This window comes from Eupeodes corollae, chromosome 2 (assembly GCF_945859685.1).
Source record: "Eupeodes corollae chromosome 2, idEupCoro1.1, whole genome shotgun sequence".
In the NCBI taxonomy this organism is placed as follows: domain Eukaryota; kingdom Metazoa; phylum Arthropoda; class Insecta; order Diptera; family Syrphidae; genus Eupeodes; species Eupeodes corollae.
Window position 1 is genome coordinate 76,678,900 of NC_079148.1, and position 18,631 is coordinate 76,697,530.

An 18,631-nucleotide genomic window follows, 5' to 3' on the forward strand; every position below is an offset into this window, starting at 1 on the left:
TCAAAGTCGGCACGACCGAATGCGTGATTGTGGCTTAGCTATAAAGCCTAAGCCGGTGAACATATTTCGGGAACTTGTTTTCTGTACAGGAATAGACTTTGATTTCCATAGATATTCCAATCACTAACTTGGGATAATATGTAACAACCATCAACTAATTTCGAAGCTTAGTTACTTAAACATCAATACCTACCCACATGAAAAGAATATCAGTGTACTTTTAGTTAATCTGTAGACAAATGTATCTTACATTCATTTTCGATTTTATTGCACACTTACTTATATTTTAATTACATCTTCATAGGACTATTATGTTTAATAATTTAACTTGAGCTCGAATTTATTGTTTATTTTATTTAACATTCAAGGTTAAAATTGACAAATAACTAAAATAAGACTTTTTTCGACATCTCAACGACATTTACAATAAAAAATAAATTAACCTTATAAAATCTTCTTACTTTTATCTATACGAAAAAAATTATAAAATCGTAAGATTGTTGTTTTGTTATTTTGTTTTTCATTTTTTTTGTTTAAATGTAATCATGTACACATCGTAGCGCCCAAAAATGACTTAATCATTTTCCTTTGTATTTATTGTGTTAAATTTAAAACTTACTTAAGGGAGAAACACGTTTAATTTCTAAGACACATTTATAGATTTGATTTGTGAGGGAATATTTTTGTTTTGTTTTTTATTTTTTCCTTAATTTTTTTTTTGTATTCATTACGTTGAGACGTTATCTTTAAACATCTCTTTTTTCATATAATAACTGCGATTTTTTTTGTTTTAAACATAGAACTACTTTTCAGAATTTGTACGGGACGTAAATAAAATTGGTTAAAATAAAATTGTTGAGTATTTTTCAATACCGTTTGCGATCTTTGTGTTTTTTTTAAGAACATTTAACATTTTAAGGCGCTTTAAGAACACAGAAATACATTTAAATAGATTTTATAACAGGCAGTTAAAATGTACGTAATGTTATAATGTTTTTGAATTTGATTTAAATTTTTGTTTTTCATGGCGGCAACATGATTTAGATAAAACGAAATAATTAATATCATAAGGTTAAATAAAGAAATCCAAATTAAAATTTCCAACGTTTAATTTTGTATCTTAGTATTTTAATTTGAAATTGAACTTAACATGAAGACCTTTGGGTTACGCTAGGTTAGGTTTAATTGGCTGTCTGTGATGGAATAGAACACTCTTAAGTCAGGCTAATGGCCCATTGTGATACCACATGAATCTGGAGGCTTTCCTCTAAGCTCAATGAAACCAGTTTGAGAATCGTGAGAAATTCTCAAATATCACCTATGTACGAGCATAAGTTAAATTCATAATAGAAAACTTCGGCATACTAACCTCTAAATCTTATCGTGTTTATTATAAGATTTAAAGATTTATTATAAGATCTAAAAAGAGACTTTTTATTGATCTTAAAAACGATCAGTTATAATAGGCATGGATAAGAGATGAAAGAAGATTTTAAGGATTTAAGCGACGAGAAGTAGGAGTCAAAATACATAGTTAGGGCCAGCATAAATACCAATGATTTTAGGGGGTTAGCTATAGCTATCATTGGTTTTTATCATTCAAACCAATCATTCGAATATTTTTGACTGGTTGATTATAGCTTTCATTGAAAATTTTTGCCATTGAAAACTGATTTCCTGATTGGAATCAAGCATTAAGTTAGAGTTAATCATCGAAAGTAAAACGGGAATCAACAATCAGCTGTTGATTGATAACGATTTCATCATTGAAAAATTAAAAATATAGAATTATTGGTCATTCTCAAAATCTAACAGGTGAAGTTTTTAAAACATATGCAAAATGTTTTCGTTATAAAGTCTGGCAATTGCTCACATACTTATTTGTGACTCTTTGTACTAAAGGTATTTGATTAATTGTTAATGGGACTTAACATAAGCGATGGGACAAGCGATAAGATGGATTTTTTTTAATTTGGAGTTCAAAAGTTACACCAGAGTGATGGTCTATAAGTGATAAGTAAGTTAAGTTAAATATGATAAAAGATTAATTTAAAAATAGTATAGGACAAGAATAAAAAGAAAATAAAGTAAGATTTCGTTGCTTTTCCATGTTTAGTGTATGTAAGAATTTACTAGATTTGCTCTTTCAATTTAAAAACCTTACCTTGTTTATTCATTTAGTTTTGAAAACTTAATCTATTGGAAATACAATTGCGAGCTTTTTAATACAGAATTTTGCATTTAATTCCAATAGGTACATTATATGGTAATTATTATTAATAAAATAAATATCCAACAAAATCTTTTTTTTTTAACAAATTTATTCTCAAATAACATATAATGTAAAGGAAGAAAAAAAAATATAATTTCGTTTCCATTTGAATTGAGTAATTATATCTTTTTTCTTACATAATAATTATAAAGGTTAGATGTATCCTTAAGTTCTATCGTCTACCTTAAAAGGATTTCCGCATGCGTGTGTTTTTATTTTTGTTTAAATTATTTTTATATATTTTTTCTTTGTCAGTTTAATATAGTTTTATTTGTTCTGTATACAAAATATATATATTATGTTTTAGGTTTTGAAAAAAGTATAAAACTTGTTTATTTCTTGTTTAGAAAAACCTAAAGATAATTTTTTGGTTTGTGAAAAGTGTGTTTTCGTGTTGTTTTGATGTCGTAAGTATTAATGTACATATATATATATATATATAGATATTTTATTTTTAATGTGTCTTTTTATTAGAATTGTGACCTGCACAATAATATATATGTGTTTTATATCTATGCTATTTTTCTATCATTTTCCTTTCATAACTTGGTGTTAAATTTTCATATACAAAACTATATATAGATGTTAAATTTGTATTTCTTTCTGCCCGGCGCAATAAATCCAAATTAATGTTAGAATGCGTTTAAACTTATGTTAAATATAAAAACCAACCCACGCGCGTTTTGAAATTGTTGTCAGGAAAACGGTGGTGTTCCATTTCGATATCCTGCATAGATTCAATAATGATTCAAAAAAAATATCAAAAAAGAATTGAATTGAATGCCAATTGGGAAATAATAAAACAATTTGTTTTTGTTTTGTGTTGAAAAAATTAATATTATTTATTGATTCAATTTCTTCATATGAAATACAATAACAATTGTTGCCAGTTCTAGGTATGAACTTTGCAGAATTCTATAGATCCTACTTACTGTCGGAGTTGCGCAATAAATCTATATAAATTATCAATTTAATTACAAGTCTAAGAACTCTGCGTATTTAAATCATAATATTTTTCTCTGCTATGTAACTTTTTTTGTATTCTTTTATAGAGTTGATTTTTTTTTATATAAATTGGTTTTTGAAAGTTATTATTAGGATAAATTTTAGAAAAACATTTTTAAGAGTAAAAAAGTACACATATTTTTCTCCATATAATATTTTTTTCTGTACATTATATAATAGTATGTAATAATATAATTTTTTTTTTTAATTTTTTTTTGTTTGTTTTGTATGAAAGTTTTATGCTATAAATAGGTTTTCATGTAAGAAATTTGAATAAAAAATCTACTCATTTATAACAAAATTATAAATCTAATATTTTTTTTGTATGTTTTATTTTCAATATATATTTATATATATATAAGTATATATGTTTTTTGTTTTGTTACAAAATGTATATTACATTTATGATGTATGAAAATCGGTTTTATATATATGTATGTATATATTATTCTATTCACTAGTTGCATTGAATACATAAAAATATTGTTTTTATTTATATTAATGATATAATTTCATTTTAAAATAAAGAAATCACACCCAGATTATTATTAAGTAGCCTTTATGATGTATATAATATATATATCTATGTTTGATAATATAAAACTTTTTATTAATACTTTTTTGTTCGAAGTGGTTTTTGTTTTCTGTAGCATTGTTTTGTTTATTTAGTATGTTTGTTTTTTGCTTTTATGTATGTTAATTTATTAATTTAATTTTTTTTGAAAAGCGCATTACTTTTATGATATTTATTTTATTAATATTTTTACTTTGTTCATAGAGAATTTGCGTTTTATAAATGTATAATGATTATTAAGGGATAATGTGAGTTATATATATATATAAATTCATGTAATGTACATAATGTTTAAGTATTATCTTCTGTTTTTTTTTTTAATGGAACATCTCATATTGGCTGTTGTGTTTCTGTTCTTAAATTAACTATATTTTTGGAAATTTTATTCGATTAACTTTTTGGGAGGTTATTAAAATCTGTTGAATTGTTTTTTTTTGCTTGTTTAATTTATTTTTTCGATGATTTTATTAACAGCACAGCTGCACGATTAAACATTTTTTTTTTTTTTTTTTTCAGTAATATATATAAAATAAATAACAAATTAATATCATATTTTAATCCTTTTTGTTTTGAATACAAACAACACATTAATATTTGAGCTGTCTAATTAGATTTTTTTTAATTGGTAGGTACTTTTGCAGTTAAGTTTTAGTATTTATTTACATTAGTTTTAGTATTAGTTTTAATTTTTTTGTTTTGTATTTTAATCTTAAAGATTAGTTAAAGTAAGAAAATAGGTTTTTTTTTTATTTTTGCTTATATTTTGTTTTAATATATAAATGTTATTATCATTACGACAATTCACTTAGCGCCCATGTTTATGTTTATAATATTGTTTGTCTATTGTTTATTTTTTTAAACAATAATAAGAAGGTAGGTTTCATATAACTGTATGTACATAGTCTTAATCGACAATTTTGTTTTTAATTTAACCTTTTTTTTCTTGTCAAAGTTTATTTAAAGCGTTTGTTTTTTTTTGTTTTAAATTAACCTTTTTGTTTTATATAGAATTATTATAACAGGTACTCTATAGCTATGACCTTACGTAAAATTTCCGCATGGATAATAATTAATTAGAGAACGAAAAAGTTTTGCATTGGTAATAATTTAAAATAAAAGACACGATTATACTAACTAACAATTATTTTAAGACATTCATGTACAAAAGGTGTTAGAGAAGATGTTACGCACATATATTTTATGGATCGATTGAGTTAAATATTGTGATAATATTTTATTATTTTTTTAATTTGATTGAAATTAATTATTTACAGCTTTGACAAGCAAAATATTCTGAAATCGGTTGGAATTGGGAACTTAAACGAAAATAAACGATAATTAGGGAATTCAACTAAAAAGTAATTCACATTCAAAAATACTTTCCGAGATGTGTATCAAATTATTTTTGTAATAGTAAAAACAGGTACGGAAAACTCAGTGTTCTGTTGTTTGAATGTTATGTTTCTGAGTCACGAATTTCCGGAAATCATTCAAAATTCCACATTCTCAATGGGTGGTTAAAAAAGAAACTCTATTCTTGACAGAACATTCAAAATTAAGCTCAAGAGTAAACTGATGAACGGATGAATTGGTTTGTGAGGGGTCCAACTGGCTAATACGATAGGACATTGTTTATGAAAACATCGATAAAACAACGTTATAGTTCGCCCATCCTTTTAAAGCTGTTTTTTTCGGGTCCTATCTAAAACTTTGGACAAATCAAAGCTTTGTAAATTACAACCAGATCAGGAGGGGTCACAAATTTCTTGCAACGTTCGGTCGTGTCGGAGAAATCTTAAGCGCCTGCAAGCATTTTTGGCAATATCGAATATGTGATCATTCCATGAGCGGTGATCTGTGATAAACATACCGGGTACTGAAAGTTGATTAGTTTCCTGAATGCCAGTGACACTCAAGGATAGCGGCATCGGGGGTGGGTTTTGCTTTAACGACAGGGTTTGAAGGGGATTGCAGCATTAAACGGCTCATAATTTCCCCATTAAACAATTCGTCAGACAAAACGGAGCTCTAGTAAACACCAGCATTTATTTTTAATAAATAAACAAATTAGGTGGAGCAACAGTCCATGAAGAACCAGGGCCTAGTGACTTACAACTCCCAACCATTCCTGTGTTGTCAGAGATGGAAGGAACCTACAGTTTCTATGCCGAATCCAAACGGCTAATGTGAGAAAGCACTTTTTCATGACAAGAATTACTCTTGGAGGATTTGTCAATTTCTCGCAAGAGGCAGTACCCGTGAAAAATGTTAGATGGCACAGGCAGGGACTGAACCCAAGACCCCTTGCATGACATTCCAACACTAACCATCACGCTACGGGTACTTCAGACTTTAACTCGTCCAAAAATACTTGAATTGAACAATAATTCCTAATACAACAAAGAATAAATTGCTTTTTAAATTTGTTCCACTGTTCGGTTATATAAACCATTAAATCACCGATGGTAATATTGCTACTGCCGGTAATTAAGAAGCTTTCGTGAAGGAAGTGAGTGATATTGGACTATAGTTAGTGGGTGACAAGAATTCACCTTCTTTAGGGACCGGCTCGACAAATGCTGCTTTGCATTCGCTCGGAAAGGGTTTTAAAGATTGAAAAACTTACACAGTGGTTTTTCAGCGTTGAAGAACGGCACTTCAGCACAATAGGGGGATATTATCTGGGCCAGCGGATTTGGGTATGTAAAGATCTTTCAATACTCTTTCAACGACACGAGCGCGAAAGAAGGCTCGTACAGTTGAACGAGTACTGAAAAAATATAGACGTCCCATAAAACCGTTTGCGCTCTTAGTACAAAAGTGCTCATGACACTCTCTGGTAACGTCGAAATAACAGCAAACTGTACTGCAAGCAAATCGGCTTTATCAACCGAGCTTACATAGGAAATGTCATTGTGAACGAGCATTGGAAGCGAGGATGAAGTGGTGTTTCGTACATTTGTTTTTTCAAAGGACCATACCTTTGTACTTATTTTTAATTCTTTAATTTAATTCTTTCCATAATTTCTGGTCATGTAAAAATTTGTTTTGTCGTAATCTATCATCAAAAGCATGTAGTTTAGTGAACAATGAGGCGTGTTAAGTGGTTAAAAGTTGAACATTCTTAGTTCAGTTTTTATAAAACCCAGAGTATTTGGTTAATGAACCTAATTCACGGAAGAACTTCAAAAAGACCAAGAAGTTGGTGAAATCAAAAATGTCTTTAGTTCAATTTTGTTTGTTAGGTTGAAAGGATTTAACTTAGTTTTCTTGGATCAACTTGGAATACAAAATTGTTTTTGGTGGTTTTTTTTACAAGACTAAATGTTTTTTGTATCAGAATTAATTTCGAACTAAAAAGTAAATTATCGATTTCACAATTTCAAAACAAAAATTGATCACTTTAATTTTTCATAAAGAAAACTATTGTGAAAAATATCTTAAAAATGTCAATAAACTAACAATATTTGGGGTTTAAAGAAAAACATTATTTTTCTTGGATTGAACACACCCAAAGAGAGAAACATGAATATAAATAGCTAAATATTAAAATAATAATAATTAATCGATCCATTTTGATAGCTTGTACATGTTGACACATTTGCCCTAAATTGCATAATTTACAGTGACATTTAACAGGAAAATTAACAAATATATTAATACATAAGAAGATCAACATACACAAATGACATTCAAAGCAAAACAAAGATCATCAGCAATTAATAAATATAATATAGAAAATACAAACACTTAACAGTTTAAAAATATAGTTATATTAATATTGTTTAATTAAAAATTGTTTGCAAATAAATCTATTGAAAATACATTAAATTTATATACATACACTTATGTTTATGTATATAATATAAGCTTTATATATACATACATTTTTTTTGTGATAGATTTAAACACTTATAAACATGTCTAGTATGCGATAATAAAAGATTTATTTGACTTTTATTGTTTAAGTTTTTTTTTTAACTTTTAAAAAATGTATTTTATCATAATTATTGTATCATTTGATATGCAAGTAATTTTTTCTTTTATTATTTTGTTAGTATAAGTTGAAATAATACTTTGTTTTGTTAAATTTAAGAAACAAATAAAAAAAAATTACATACAAAAGAATGTTTCTACGGTTAAAAATAAGGATACACTATCAACAAAAATGTTGTGATTTTAAAAATGAAGAACTTTGCTCTTGGCGTTTGTTTTTGAGTTATTTAAGAAATACTATTTTGAAAAAAAGAAAAAGATACACATTATGGAAAATAAATCAAAACATTGATGTACAGAACGCGACCTTTCTAACAAAAATAATATTGGGTCCTTGGGTACTCAACTTTTGAATTTTTTTAAAGCCAGCTATTCAATTTTATATCCTTATGTAGAATTGTGAAATCATGTAATTAATTTTCAAATCCTAAAATGCATCTCCCCTTAAAATAAACCATAGTTTAATAAAAAATCATCCGGTTAAAATGGAAATTTTCATAGATTTTTCTTATCAACTTTTGCAAGAATTCCGTACGCTCTAAACAAATTGAAATTACTAAAACGAAATTCAGTTAAATGTGATCTTAATTTGGTAGTTACTTAGTACAGCAGCATTCTATTAAACAAAAGAAAGTTTTAGATTCTTGTTTATGAATAACCGTTAAAAATATATTATTTTGTATAGTTTTAACAATGAGTGAACTTAAGTATACTCAACAGATAATCTTTTGAAGACTCCAATTGTAAAAATATCCAACTGTAAACAAAAACTAAGAATTAAAAAACTACTCTTTTTGAATCCTGAGTCACACATTAAAAAAATGTTTATTCCATATAACAATCCTTAAAACCCCAAATAACATTTTTCTGACCGTTTAAGAAATAAGGGAAATCTAATAGGGGACATAAGTATATTGTCGCCCTAAAGATTTTAAGTCAAAAAATATCAAAATCGATTGTATTTGAAAAATACAAAATCAAACGTGCATTATATTTCATCTTAAATTGAATTGAAAAAAAAAATGTATTCAGTAAATAGTAAAGGCAGCTTTAGAAAAAAAAAGTTAGAAAATAATTCAATTGAAAGTAAATAAGTAACAGACCTTACAAATTCTATAAAATAAAAGCGATCATTTCAAGCTTAAAAAAGAACGCCTGAAACACAGTTTTTGTTTAAATTTTAAAAACACAAAACATACGCTAAAGAGCAAAATCAAATTAAAATAATCAACATAAAGGGCGAGAAGAGTGTTTGATTTATGTACGTGTTATGAATATACGGTTAAAATAAATAAAAATAACAATTGTTTTGTTTTTATATAAAATAAAAAAGCTTTTATTCAAAATTTAAAAAATTGTAAGAGCTATTAGTTTTTTTTTCTGTAGTTGTTTGTTTTTTTTTTTAAATAAAAAATACAAATACAAATTATTTAACTGATTTTAATAACATAATTATAAAAAAATAGGTGACTATTACAAATACATTTCTATTTAATATTATTTTTTTCTTAATAGAAAACATTTTTACTCTAAGATAATAGCAACAAACAATGGAAAAAAACAAAAACAACTTAATAATCATTAAAAAAAATATTATAACTCTTATTTACGTGTAGGTATCTACAATTCACTTTGAAATTTTATAATTTGTCTAATATGATAATTTAAGTGATTCACACTTTCAAATATATATGTTTGTTTATTATTAAATAATTCTTTTTTCAACTCTTTAAAATTATTGACTATTAAAAAAAATGTATTTTCTTTTAATTACACAAGAAATCATAATTTTAAATTTAACGTTTATTTTGTTCAGACTACATTTTTGACTATATAAAGTATACTCTAAAATTAACTAAACTTATGTATTTATACATATAATATATGTATATATATATATTTTCATTAACTATTATTTTTTTATGTATAAAAAGATTTATTGAATGTTTTCACACACTCGCATTTCTGATTTTGTTTAAATATAAGTATTTTTTTTGTATCTAAATAGAAAAATATGTTTCCTTAAATTGTATGTAATAATAATATTATGTTTTTTTTGTATCTATTTTTTGCTCTTCCTTTATTATGAAAAAACGTTTTAAAAAAACTCCGTAAAAAAGTATGCATGTATTGTATTTTTCTAAATTTTCATCTATTAAATAATACTAATTTTATGTATGTGACTGTGTATAAGAGAAAATAAAATATACAACAAATTAATAATATTTGATGACGGCTACGACCACAATAACTATTGTTTTGCTTTGTATGATTTTTTTTCACAAGGTGTGGCGATTATCTAATAAAGATTACCTAAGGCAAATAATTTAAATCAACTATGAAGGTATTTAAAAAAAAACGGAATTTTACCAATTAGATTTTTTGAAAATTTTCTTGAATTGATAAAGAACTTTGTAAAATATTACACAGTATTTGTTTCTTTTGTTACAAACATTTATATATATGTATTTATCTTTACCACTATTTAATTTATTTAAAAAACTATTTATAATTGCTTTTGTTTTGGAAGGTTATATTTATTCCTTGCGTAAATTTTTTTATAATTATTCCGCATGAGATACTTTTCAAATATTTCTTGTATTTTGCTACTATACTCTTTCAATTTATAAATAAATTATTGTGATTATAATGCCGTTTTATTTATTTATTTATTTATTCTTTTTGTTTTTCATCTAATTGCTAATTTCATTTGTGAGAAGACAAACTCACATGTATTATATTATCTTGTATATCTTTTTCTCTTCTAACTTTTAATATAAATATTAATGAATATTCTACAAAAAATTGGTATAAAAATACAAAAAGATAAAGTCTACATAGGTACATAAAATGTGTTGTATTTAATTATAAATGGTACTTGTCCATTATTTTAATGTTCTTTCTTTGTTTGCCTTATAACTAATTTTAACTCAGGTGAAAATAATTAATGTTAAATTAGCAATAAAACTTAAATAGAATTTTTAAGAATTTGTGAGAGTTTTTAAGGAGTAAACATTCGCTTATCATACATTTTTTTTTTCAAAATGATATTCGATTTAGTAATTCATGAAATATACAGACAAAAAATAGAAGAATCAGAAATTTTGCAAATTTATTTACAATTTTTTAAATTTACCCGGCAGGTATTTTAAATTTTAAGTTATTCAGCATTTTATTTTGCTTTTTAATCGTTATACATATAGGAAAAATATAAAAGAATAAATATTTGCGAATTTGAATTAACTCCTCAATCTTCTCTGTAAAAATAAGAAATAAACTTACATGCAAAACTTATGAAAATGTGTAAAAAAATATCTGTGATTAATTATTAACGTGTACTTTTCCACACTTATTCATTTTTTTATATATATTTATCTCACCAATGTTATAAAAATATATTTATTTTTACGTATATTCTTTTTTTTTTATTTCATTAATTTGTGTTAAGTAAAAAAGGTAAAAAATTATAATATGTTAAATTTAATTCAATACATTTAAAATTTGTCTTATTTTTGTTTATAATTTTTTCTTTAGTATTCTTACAAAATGTTTAATATAATTTTTTGTTTATACATATTTCGGTCAAATATCTTAACACTATTCACAGTGGACATTTTTTATTTGTATCAATTCATAGCTGTTTTGTTTGTTTTTGTTCTCATAAAGATAAATAATTTAAGTTTTGTTTTTTTGTTTTTTGTTTTTTTTCTTTTTTGGTGGGTAACTCGCTTTTTACTTCTCCATTTTATGCCATTCACTGAAGTTTATTTAGGGTGAATAAAAAAATAAAAAAAACTTTTAAAATTATGTAATGTATAAACAACAGGAATCATTCACAATAAATAACAATAAAATTATTTAAAAACAAGAAACGAATAAAAAACTTAATATTAATTATTTTTTATGTTTAACAAAACATTATTTTATAAAAAATATAACACATATACAAAAAAAAAAACATTTCCTATGTAACAATATTTCTGATAATATATTTTTGAATTATAGAATTATTATACTTATGCGAAAAAACTATTAAAAGATACATATACATAAATATATTTATTATTTCTATAGCGAATTCAATATAAAAATTAATTAATAAACTTTCACAACTTAATATTTAATTAGCAACCAAAAGGTGCTGATAAGGTCCTGTTGCATTGGAATAAAACGAATTGAGACCATCAATCAATTTTGAATTGTTCGAGTCCTGATTGCCTCCGGAACCGGGTGAGCTCATTGGTGAGACAGATTGCTGTTGCTGCTGTTGTTGTTGTTGCTGCTGCTGTCCGTTTGCAGAACTGCCAGCTGAATTTGCATTTACTCCTGCAGCTGCTGTTAGGGTGCCGACAGCAGCTGAGATTGCAGCTGATACGTTATTGTTGGTATTATTATTTGGCATTGTGGCATTACTGTTGTTGTTGAGATTAACCCCACTGTTTAGGTTATTTGAGTTTCCATTTTGTTGTAATGGCTGCTGTGGTAATTGATTGTTGAGACCATAGAATCCATGGGGTTCAATGTACGAAGAAAATTTTGCGTGTCCGTTTGGAGTTGAGCCATTACAAGGATTGGCACTGTTAGTGCTGCCATTGAATATACCATTAGTCTCAGCATGGAAATGAGAATCAAACATATTTCGGTGTCCGTTGAATTGAGGATATATGCCCATTCCGATGTTGGGGAAATAGAAAGGATCATTTTGGCCAATGCCCAAGCCCAGCGGGTTGGGTGAGAGAGATCTTGATGGAGATGATGGTCCTATTGGGCCGAAGTGGTTACTTGGTGCAGCTGGACCATGGGAATGATGAAACTGCTGTTGCATTGCCCTTTGCTTGATATAATTTGAGAATTCCGTCGGTGACATTCTGTATGAGCTGAAATAGATTATTGAAGTCATTCCAATTGTTGTTTGTTATTTTTTGTTTTTGTTTTTTTCGAACTAACTTACCTGTTAGCGCGCTTAGAGCTGGTTTTTAATTTTGTGCTTCCAAACTTAGTTTGGGCGAATGTGGCTGTGGTAAATGTTAATGGCGCTTGAGAACGGGCTAGAAAATTACCAGCCGGATTCGGACTTCCCTTATAAGTTGGACTAGTAGACGATGCTGGAGACGAGCCCGAATGTGGTGATGTTTTCGGGCTCAAACTAAGTCCATTCATACTTGAGCTCACAGCATCGATTGGTCGGAAACACTGAGCTTCCGGATTAAATGTTTTTGTCACTTCACGATCAGCTGATGATGAATCTTCGTGGTTATCATTGTTTTCAGAGTACAAAATCTACATGTATAGTAAAAAATATAAATGCTAGAAACATACAAAAAAAGACAGAGAAAAGCATATATCTACCTTAACTGCACCCTTCTCACCAATTCGGTATGATACCTCACCAGGATCAACCCACACTGATAATTCGGATGGAAGATTTTCTAGAATATCAGAAATGGGAACGCCACTTTCACGAGCCGCCCTTTCAAGTACAGAATCAATTGGATCTCCTGTTTTTAAACATCGAAATGCTGAGCCCTGTTAAATAAAATTATAAAATATACAATTAAATTTCTTTCATTAAAATAAATATTTTGCCCTTAAAATTAATTAGTGGTAAAATAAGGCTATTGAGATTTGTAGGTTAAAACAGTCCAAATAACTGACTATGGAATTGTTTTTTTTTTTTTTTTTTAATAAGATCTTATATATTTGGAGGTCTAAAATATAATAAATATTTTCAAAAGTGGCACAGATTATTTTCAATATCCTATAACTGACATTTTGGATAAGTAACTCGAAGTAATACGAATGTTGAAACGTGTATATACTATGAAACACAAAGATAAGATAAAGTTTATAATAAATTTTTTTGATATTTGAATCGTTTTGAATAATGGCCAATTAGTTTAAAAATACATCAAAAAATGGATAGTACCATGTGAATCATGAATGTCCCCTTAAGTATAACTAATTATACATGCCAAACTCTGGTATTGTATTAAAATTGAATTTCCATGCCAAATTTTTCGGATTACTTCAAGCCATCTGAATAATTTAGTTTTCTTAGAACCTAAATATTACTTATAACACAAAGATTTACAATGCTTACCTTAAAAGGCTTTTCAGGATACCAATGCCCTTGGAATTTGTCTTTTAATGCTTTTTCTAGCTCCTCGCCAAATATGTTGACTCGTCGTCTTGGCAGTTTATTATACAAATAAGATATAACAAAATTTAATGCAACTTGAATTTCTATATGCATTGTGATGGTGGTAGCTGTAGTGTGGTGGTGTGGTGTTTTATTGTGATGAAATCCGTTGCAAACTTTAATATATAAATACTCTTAACCGTCCCGCCTTGTATTATTTTTTTATCAAGTGTGTTTAGCTGAAGCTCCCTTTTATTGCAAAAATGTTCTTATTGGTAAAAAAATTCGGGACCTACAATATACACCACCTGGAAGTATACAAAAATAGATGATAATTAGTAGTGATCAATTGAAATCGATTAATTTTAATGTTTTTTTTTCGTATATAATATTTAATTCTATTAAAAAATAATTTATTTCAGTTTCCATTTAACCTTTACTGAAAGTACTTAAGCTAATTACTTGCCAAGAAATAAGATTAACAAGATTCTTGTTAGTATAATGAGCACCAATGTCATACCAATCATGTACTTTACCACTTAATGCTTTCAGGGTGCTGCTACCGTTATTTTCGGTTGTTGCTAAAGGAAGCCCTACAACCAATGTCCTGCATATGATTATAAAAAGCATAGCATAGTGTCTTACAAATTTTAGAAAAGTCATGGGTATTAGCCAAGCTCACTGAAATGGTGCAGCACATTTCAACCCTATGCATACATTGAACAAATAGCTGCCAAAAAACCTTGAAAATGTGATAGAATAAAAAACATACAACAGCCAAAACATCTATCAAATGCAGGCGCTTTTGTTCTACATAAACCTCTTTTTGATATATATATGTATGTACATAATAAATTTATATATATGTATACATATAAATACATAAAAAAAAACAATTTCAAAGCTAATATGGTATTTTTGTGTCTGAAGCCTAACCATAAATATTAGATACCTCATATTTGTGCCAAAAATATATTTTCGTAGAGAATTTTAAATACATTTTTTAATGTCATTTCCACACATCCGTTCACAGACAGAAAGTATAGATTGCAATTTCTTTCTGATAAGATTTATCTATAAACTTAAAATGTGTCAATGAAAGATACATATGGCACAAAACAATTGCATGTGTTTAAAAATAGTTTCAAGATTGCAGAGTTCAGTTGTCAAATTGTTTAAAATTAAAACCTCAAAGATTTCTTGAAGTCAGTGATTTTTTTATTCTTGATGGATTTTCAATAATAGGGTTTATATGGGCAGCATTTGATAAGTAAGTAAAGTAAAAGGGAGACGGGGTCGCGACCCACACTGGTAATTTCCTATCCGTACTCGTCGGTTGATTTGTCTAAAACTTTAACAATACATATATTTAATAATAATATTTTGTGTGATATACCATTTCTTATTAGTTTTGTAAAAATAACTAAAAGTTGGCAACAACATTTTGCATATGATAAAATAAGTTTGCGTTCAATATCTGTTTTTGTTTCTGGGATTTTTTGTGGAAAACCAATTTTTACAAATTTTAGTAACATTTTTGAAATTTTTTATTTCTTATATGTATATAAAAACACCGATTGATTTTTTCTAATACCACTATCTTCCGTTCAAAGCAAAGTTTAGCACAAAATGAAATCCTTTTACTGATGAATTTCGAAGTATCTGTTGCGGACATTTGGTTGACATTGTTAGCGACAAACGTTATTCTGTACAATGAAACAAGGTATTTGTAAACCATAAGACAAACAACAATATTTTTTCACAATATCTTACGCATCTATATTTCTTCTTTTTAACAACTATTAACATCTGTTATCTATGTAGATAATTAAGACACAATCAAAATAGAAGAACACAGTTTATACGACATCAAATTGCTTGGATTTATTTGTCATAGGGTCATAATGAAAGTGAACAAATAATTAAGCCATTTAATTGTTTTCAGCTAAATTGATAATTATTTTCTTTATCGGTCTAATTGGAATGCTTTCAAATTGGCTATTTATTGGCAAAAAATAATATTTTACTTGAATGGGAAAAAATAAAACCTCAACTCCATGTGACAGAATCAGAATCATCTGGAAATGCTACCAAAACCTTCAAAACTTTGTTAATGTAATTTCAATCTTTGATTTGTGTGATTAGGTTAGTAATAGACTTTTGAGGTTAAGCTGCGTTAAAGCACTATTACTGAGGTACGAAAAATCACTAGAGTAGCAAAGCGAATCTTGACTTCGGTAGAATGACAATTCAAGAATAAGAGCCTGATTAAAATTTTGTATAAGGAATAGAATGTGTACCGGACAGTTTTATTAAATTATGTAAGTTTATACATTTAACACATGGTCTAAGTTCCGTTACATCAATAGGATATTAATATAAAAACATAACTCGTAAAGTTCTGAACAATCTTCCTACTTTGGTTTTTATTAATCCGATAATCTTATTCGCTTACCTGGATTTATATTTGTTGGTTATTCGGTTTAATAATTCTATTAAAAGCTGTCACTTTCAAATGTTATGGAAATACGTTTTCTTCAAACCAACCCATTACAAGGCCCGAATCACTTATACTCTAATTATCGTCCTTTAACAATATTATCAGTCATTCCAAAATTGTTTGTGTCTCTTGTCTGTGAAATTATTTGTTTTAATAGCGATAGTAACAAATCTTCTTGACTTTCCCACAAGTTTACTATTTAGTTACGGTCTTCAGTACGACATTTGACAAACTAAGCCATATTGCGCTTTTGAGAAAATTGAACTTAATAACAAGATTATTTCTAGAATTTCAACATTCTTAAGTGACATATATTAGAAATTTGTTGTTAAAAATAATCGTTCAAGTAAAGTTTTAGAAAACTCTGATGATCCACAGGAAAGCCACCTTGGTCCATAACTATTCGTTTTATTTATAAACAAAATTCATTATCCATTTAACAAAACTAAATGACATTAATATACTCTGATGACGTACAAATATTTCGAATTATAACATTCTTAACTGACTGTGAACTTTTTTAAGACAACCTTAAAAAAGTATGGTAATGATGCAATACTAATTGTTTATTAATAAAGATTGACAAGTGTAACACGATGAGTTTTGTACGCAAATATAATGGACCATGAATATCTTCTAAATTAGACGAAATTAGAAAAACTTATTATATATTTATATCTCGGAATTATTTTAGACCAAAAATTAACGTTTAATTAAAAAAAACATTAGGTTTTATTTAACGTTTCAGTCGAGCATTCAAAGATCCTTATGTTATAAAAACAATACATGTTTCCTTGAATTTTATTGCATTATACGATACGTCAGAGTAATAGCCTAGAGGGAATCCAAAAAATATTTGTAAGGTTGGCCTTACCGTTGTTGTTTCCATAGTCCAATAGTTAAGTTATATATAAGTTTCCTTTCATTGGCCAAACACAGAAATTATTTGCAATTTTGTTATGTTGTTTGAGTCTTAAATGGGCCTATATCATGCTCATCAGTCTTGAATTGCTTTACAAATAATTAATTTTATAGCTGACCCAGTTACTTCAAGAATTAGAGTTCCAATTTAAACAACTTCAATTTTATCCAACTATGGTACTTATAGTGATTGTGATATAGTTTTAAATGTTTGTGTACAATATGATAAAAGGCTTTATTTGTGATCATAAGTAATCAATTGGTATTTAACTACCCGTGTTTTGTTGGAAAATCTATCAAGAGTACAGTACGATTTTACACGAATAACAAAAACAATATCCGCAGTATGGATACTACCATTAAAGTTAAAGTAGAGTCTTATTACGGATGGGTTTTTGACATGTTTACGAGTCTTGAATGGATCTTATGTGATTTCGTTCTCAAATGTTGGTACAATTGATATTGCATTTGTATCTCAATGGCTGCGTTCGTTGAGTAGTTGTGCATTTGGAATCATGTGTTTTCCATTCAGGACAAAAATCAATCTGTTACTGTTGATATTATTTAGTTTTGTTAATAAAAATAGGCTAACTGGGCTTGCTTTGCAAGACAAAATAATGGAAACGATAAATAAGTAAAGAAGTAAAGGTTTATCTCAGTTAAGATTAAATAAATCTTTTTGGTGTTTCCATCGCACAAGAAGATTTAAAAATGATTACGTTAACAGCACTTTCTAAAATGCAAATATTGTTTCGATGTTTTCGATGTGTTAAGTGCAAGTGAGATAGTTTGATTCGTGTTAAACAATGAAGAACTGAATAGTTAAGTGCTACCTACTCCATGTGCCATTTTTTTCTTTTAATTTGATTAAAACAAAATTATATTTTTTTTACACAAACATGCAAATAAACAAACCATAATGCATTATCTGTAAAATCAACTCCTTCACACAGGTTTTTCTTTACAAATTTTGAATTAACTCTAATCCTCCACCGGAATCGAGTCAAATCAAGCTCATTTCAACTCGATTCAGTTTTATAAAGAATTGAGACAAGCCTCAAGCTCGCTTCAATACCATATGTTAATGTAGTAGTCTACGAACAAACATCCTTCTTGAAGTTTTTATTTTATGTCAAAGCTGCAATTTTTATAGAATCTCAATTTCCAGATGTTTTCTTACCATTTCTTCTTGAAAATTGTCTATTTTATTAGTATTTTTTGCTA

General features: G+C 27.2%; 1 protein-coding gene across 4 annotated transcripts in view; it reads right to left on the reverse strand.

Moving 5' to 3' along the window:
* Nucleotides 1–242: 242 nt before the first annotated feature.
* The window catches only part of LOC129947624 (protein Tob1), a 132,973-nt gene continuing 114,584 nt past the window's right edge, over nucleotides 243–18,631 (reverse strand). For all 4 annotated transcript variants that reach the window (XM_056058255.1, XM_056058258.1, XM_056058257.1 and 1 more), the window contains 4 exons: nucleotides 13,948–14,294; nucleotides 13,197–13,373; nucleotides 12,799–13,127; nucleotides 243–12,724 (listed from right to left, as the gene is read on the reverse strand). In XM_056058255.1, coding sequence (XP_055914230.1) covers nucleotides 11,968–12,724; nucleotides 12,799–13,127; nucleotides 13,197–13,373; nucleotides 13,948–14,100 — 1,416 coding nt within the window. In that variant the 5' untranslated portion in view covers nucleotides 14,101–14,294 and the 3' untranslated portion in view covers nucleotides 243–11,967. The remainder of the gene's footprint in view (nucleotides 12,725–12,798; nucleotides 13,128–13,196; nucleotides 13,374–13,947; nucleotides 14,295–18,631) is intronic.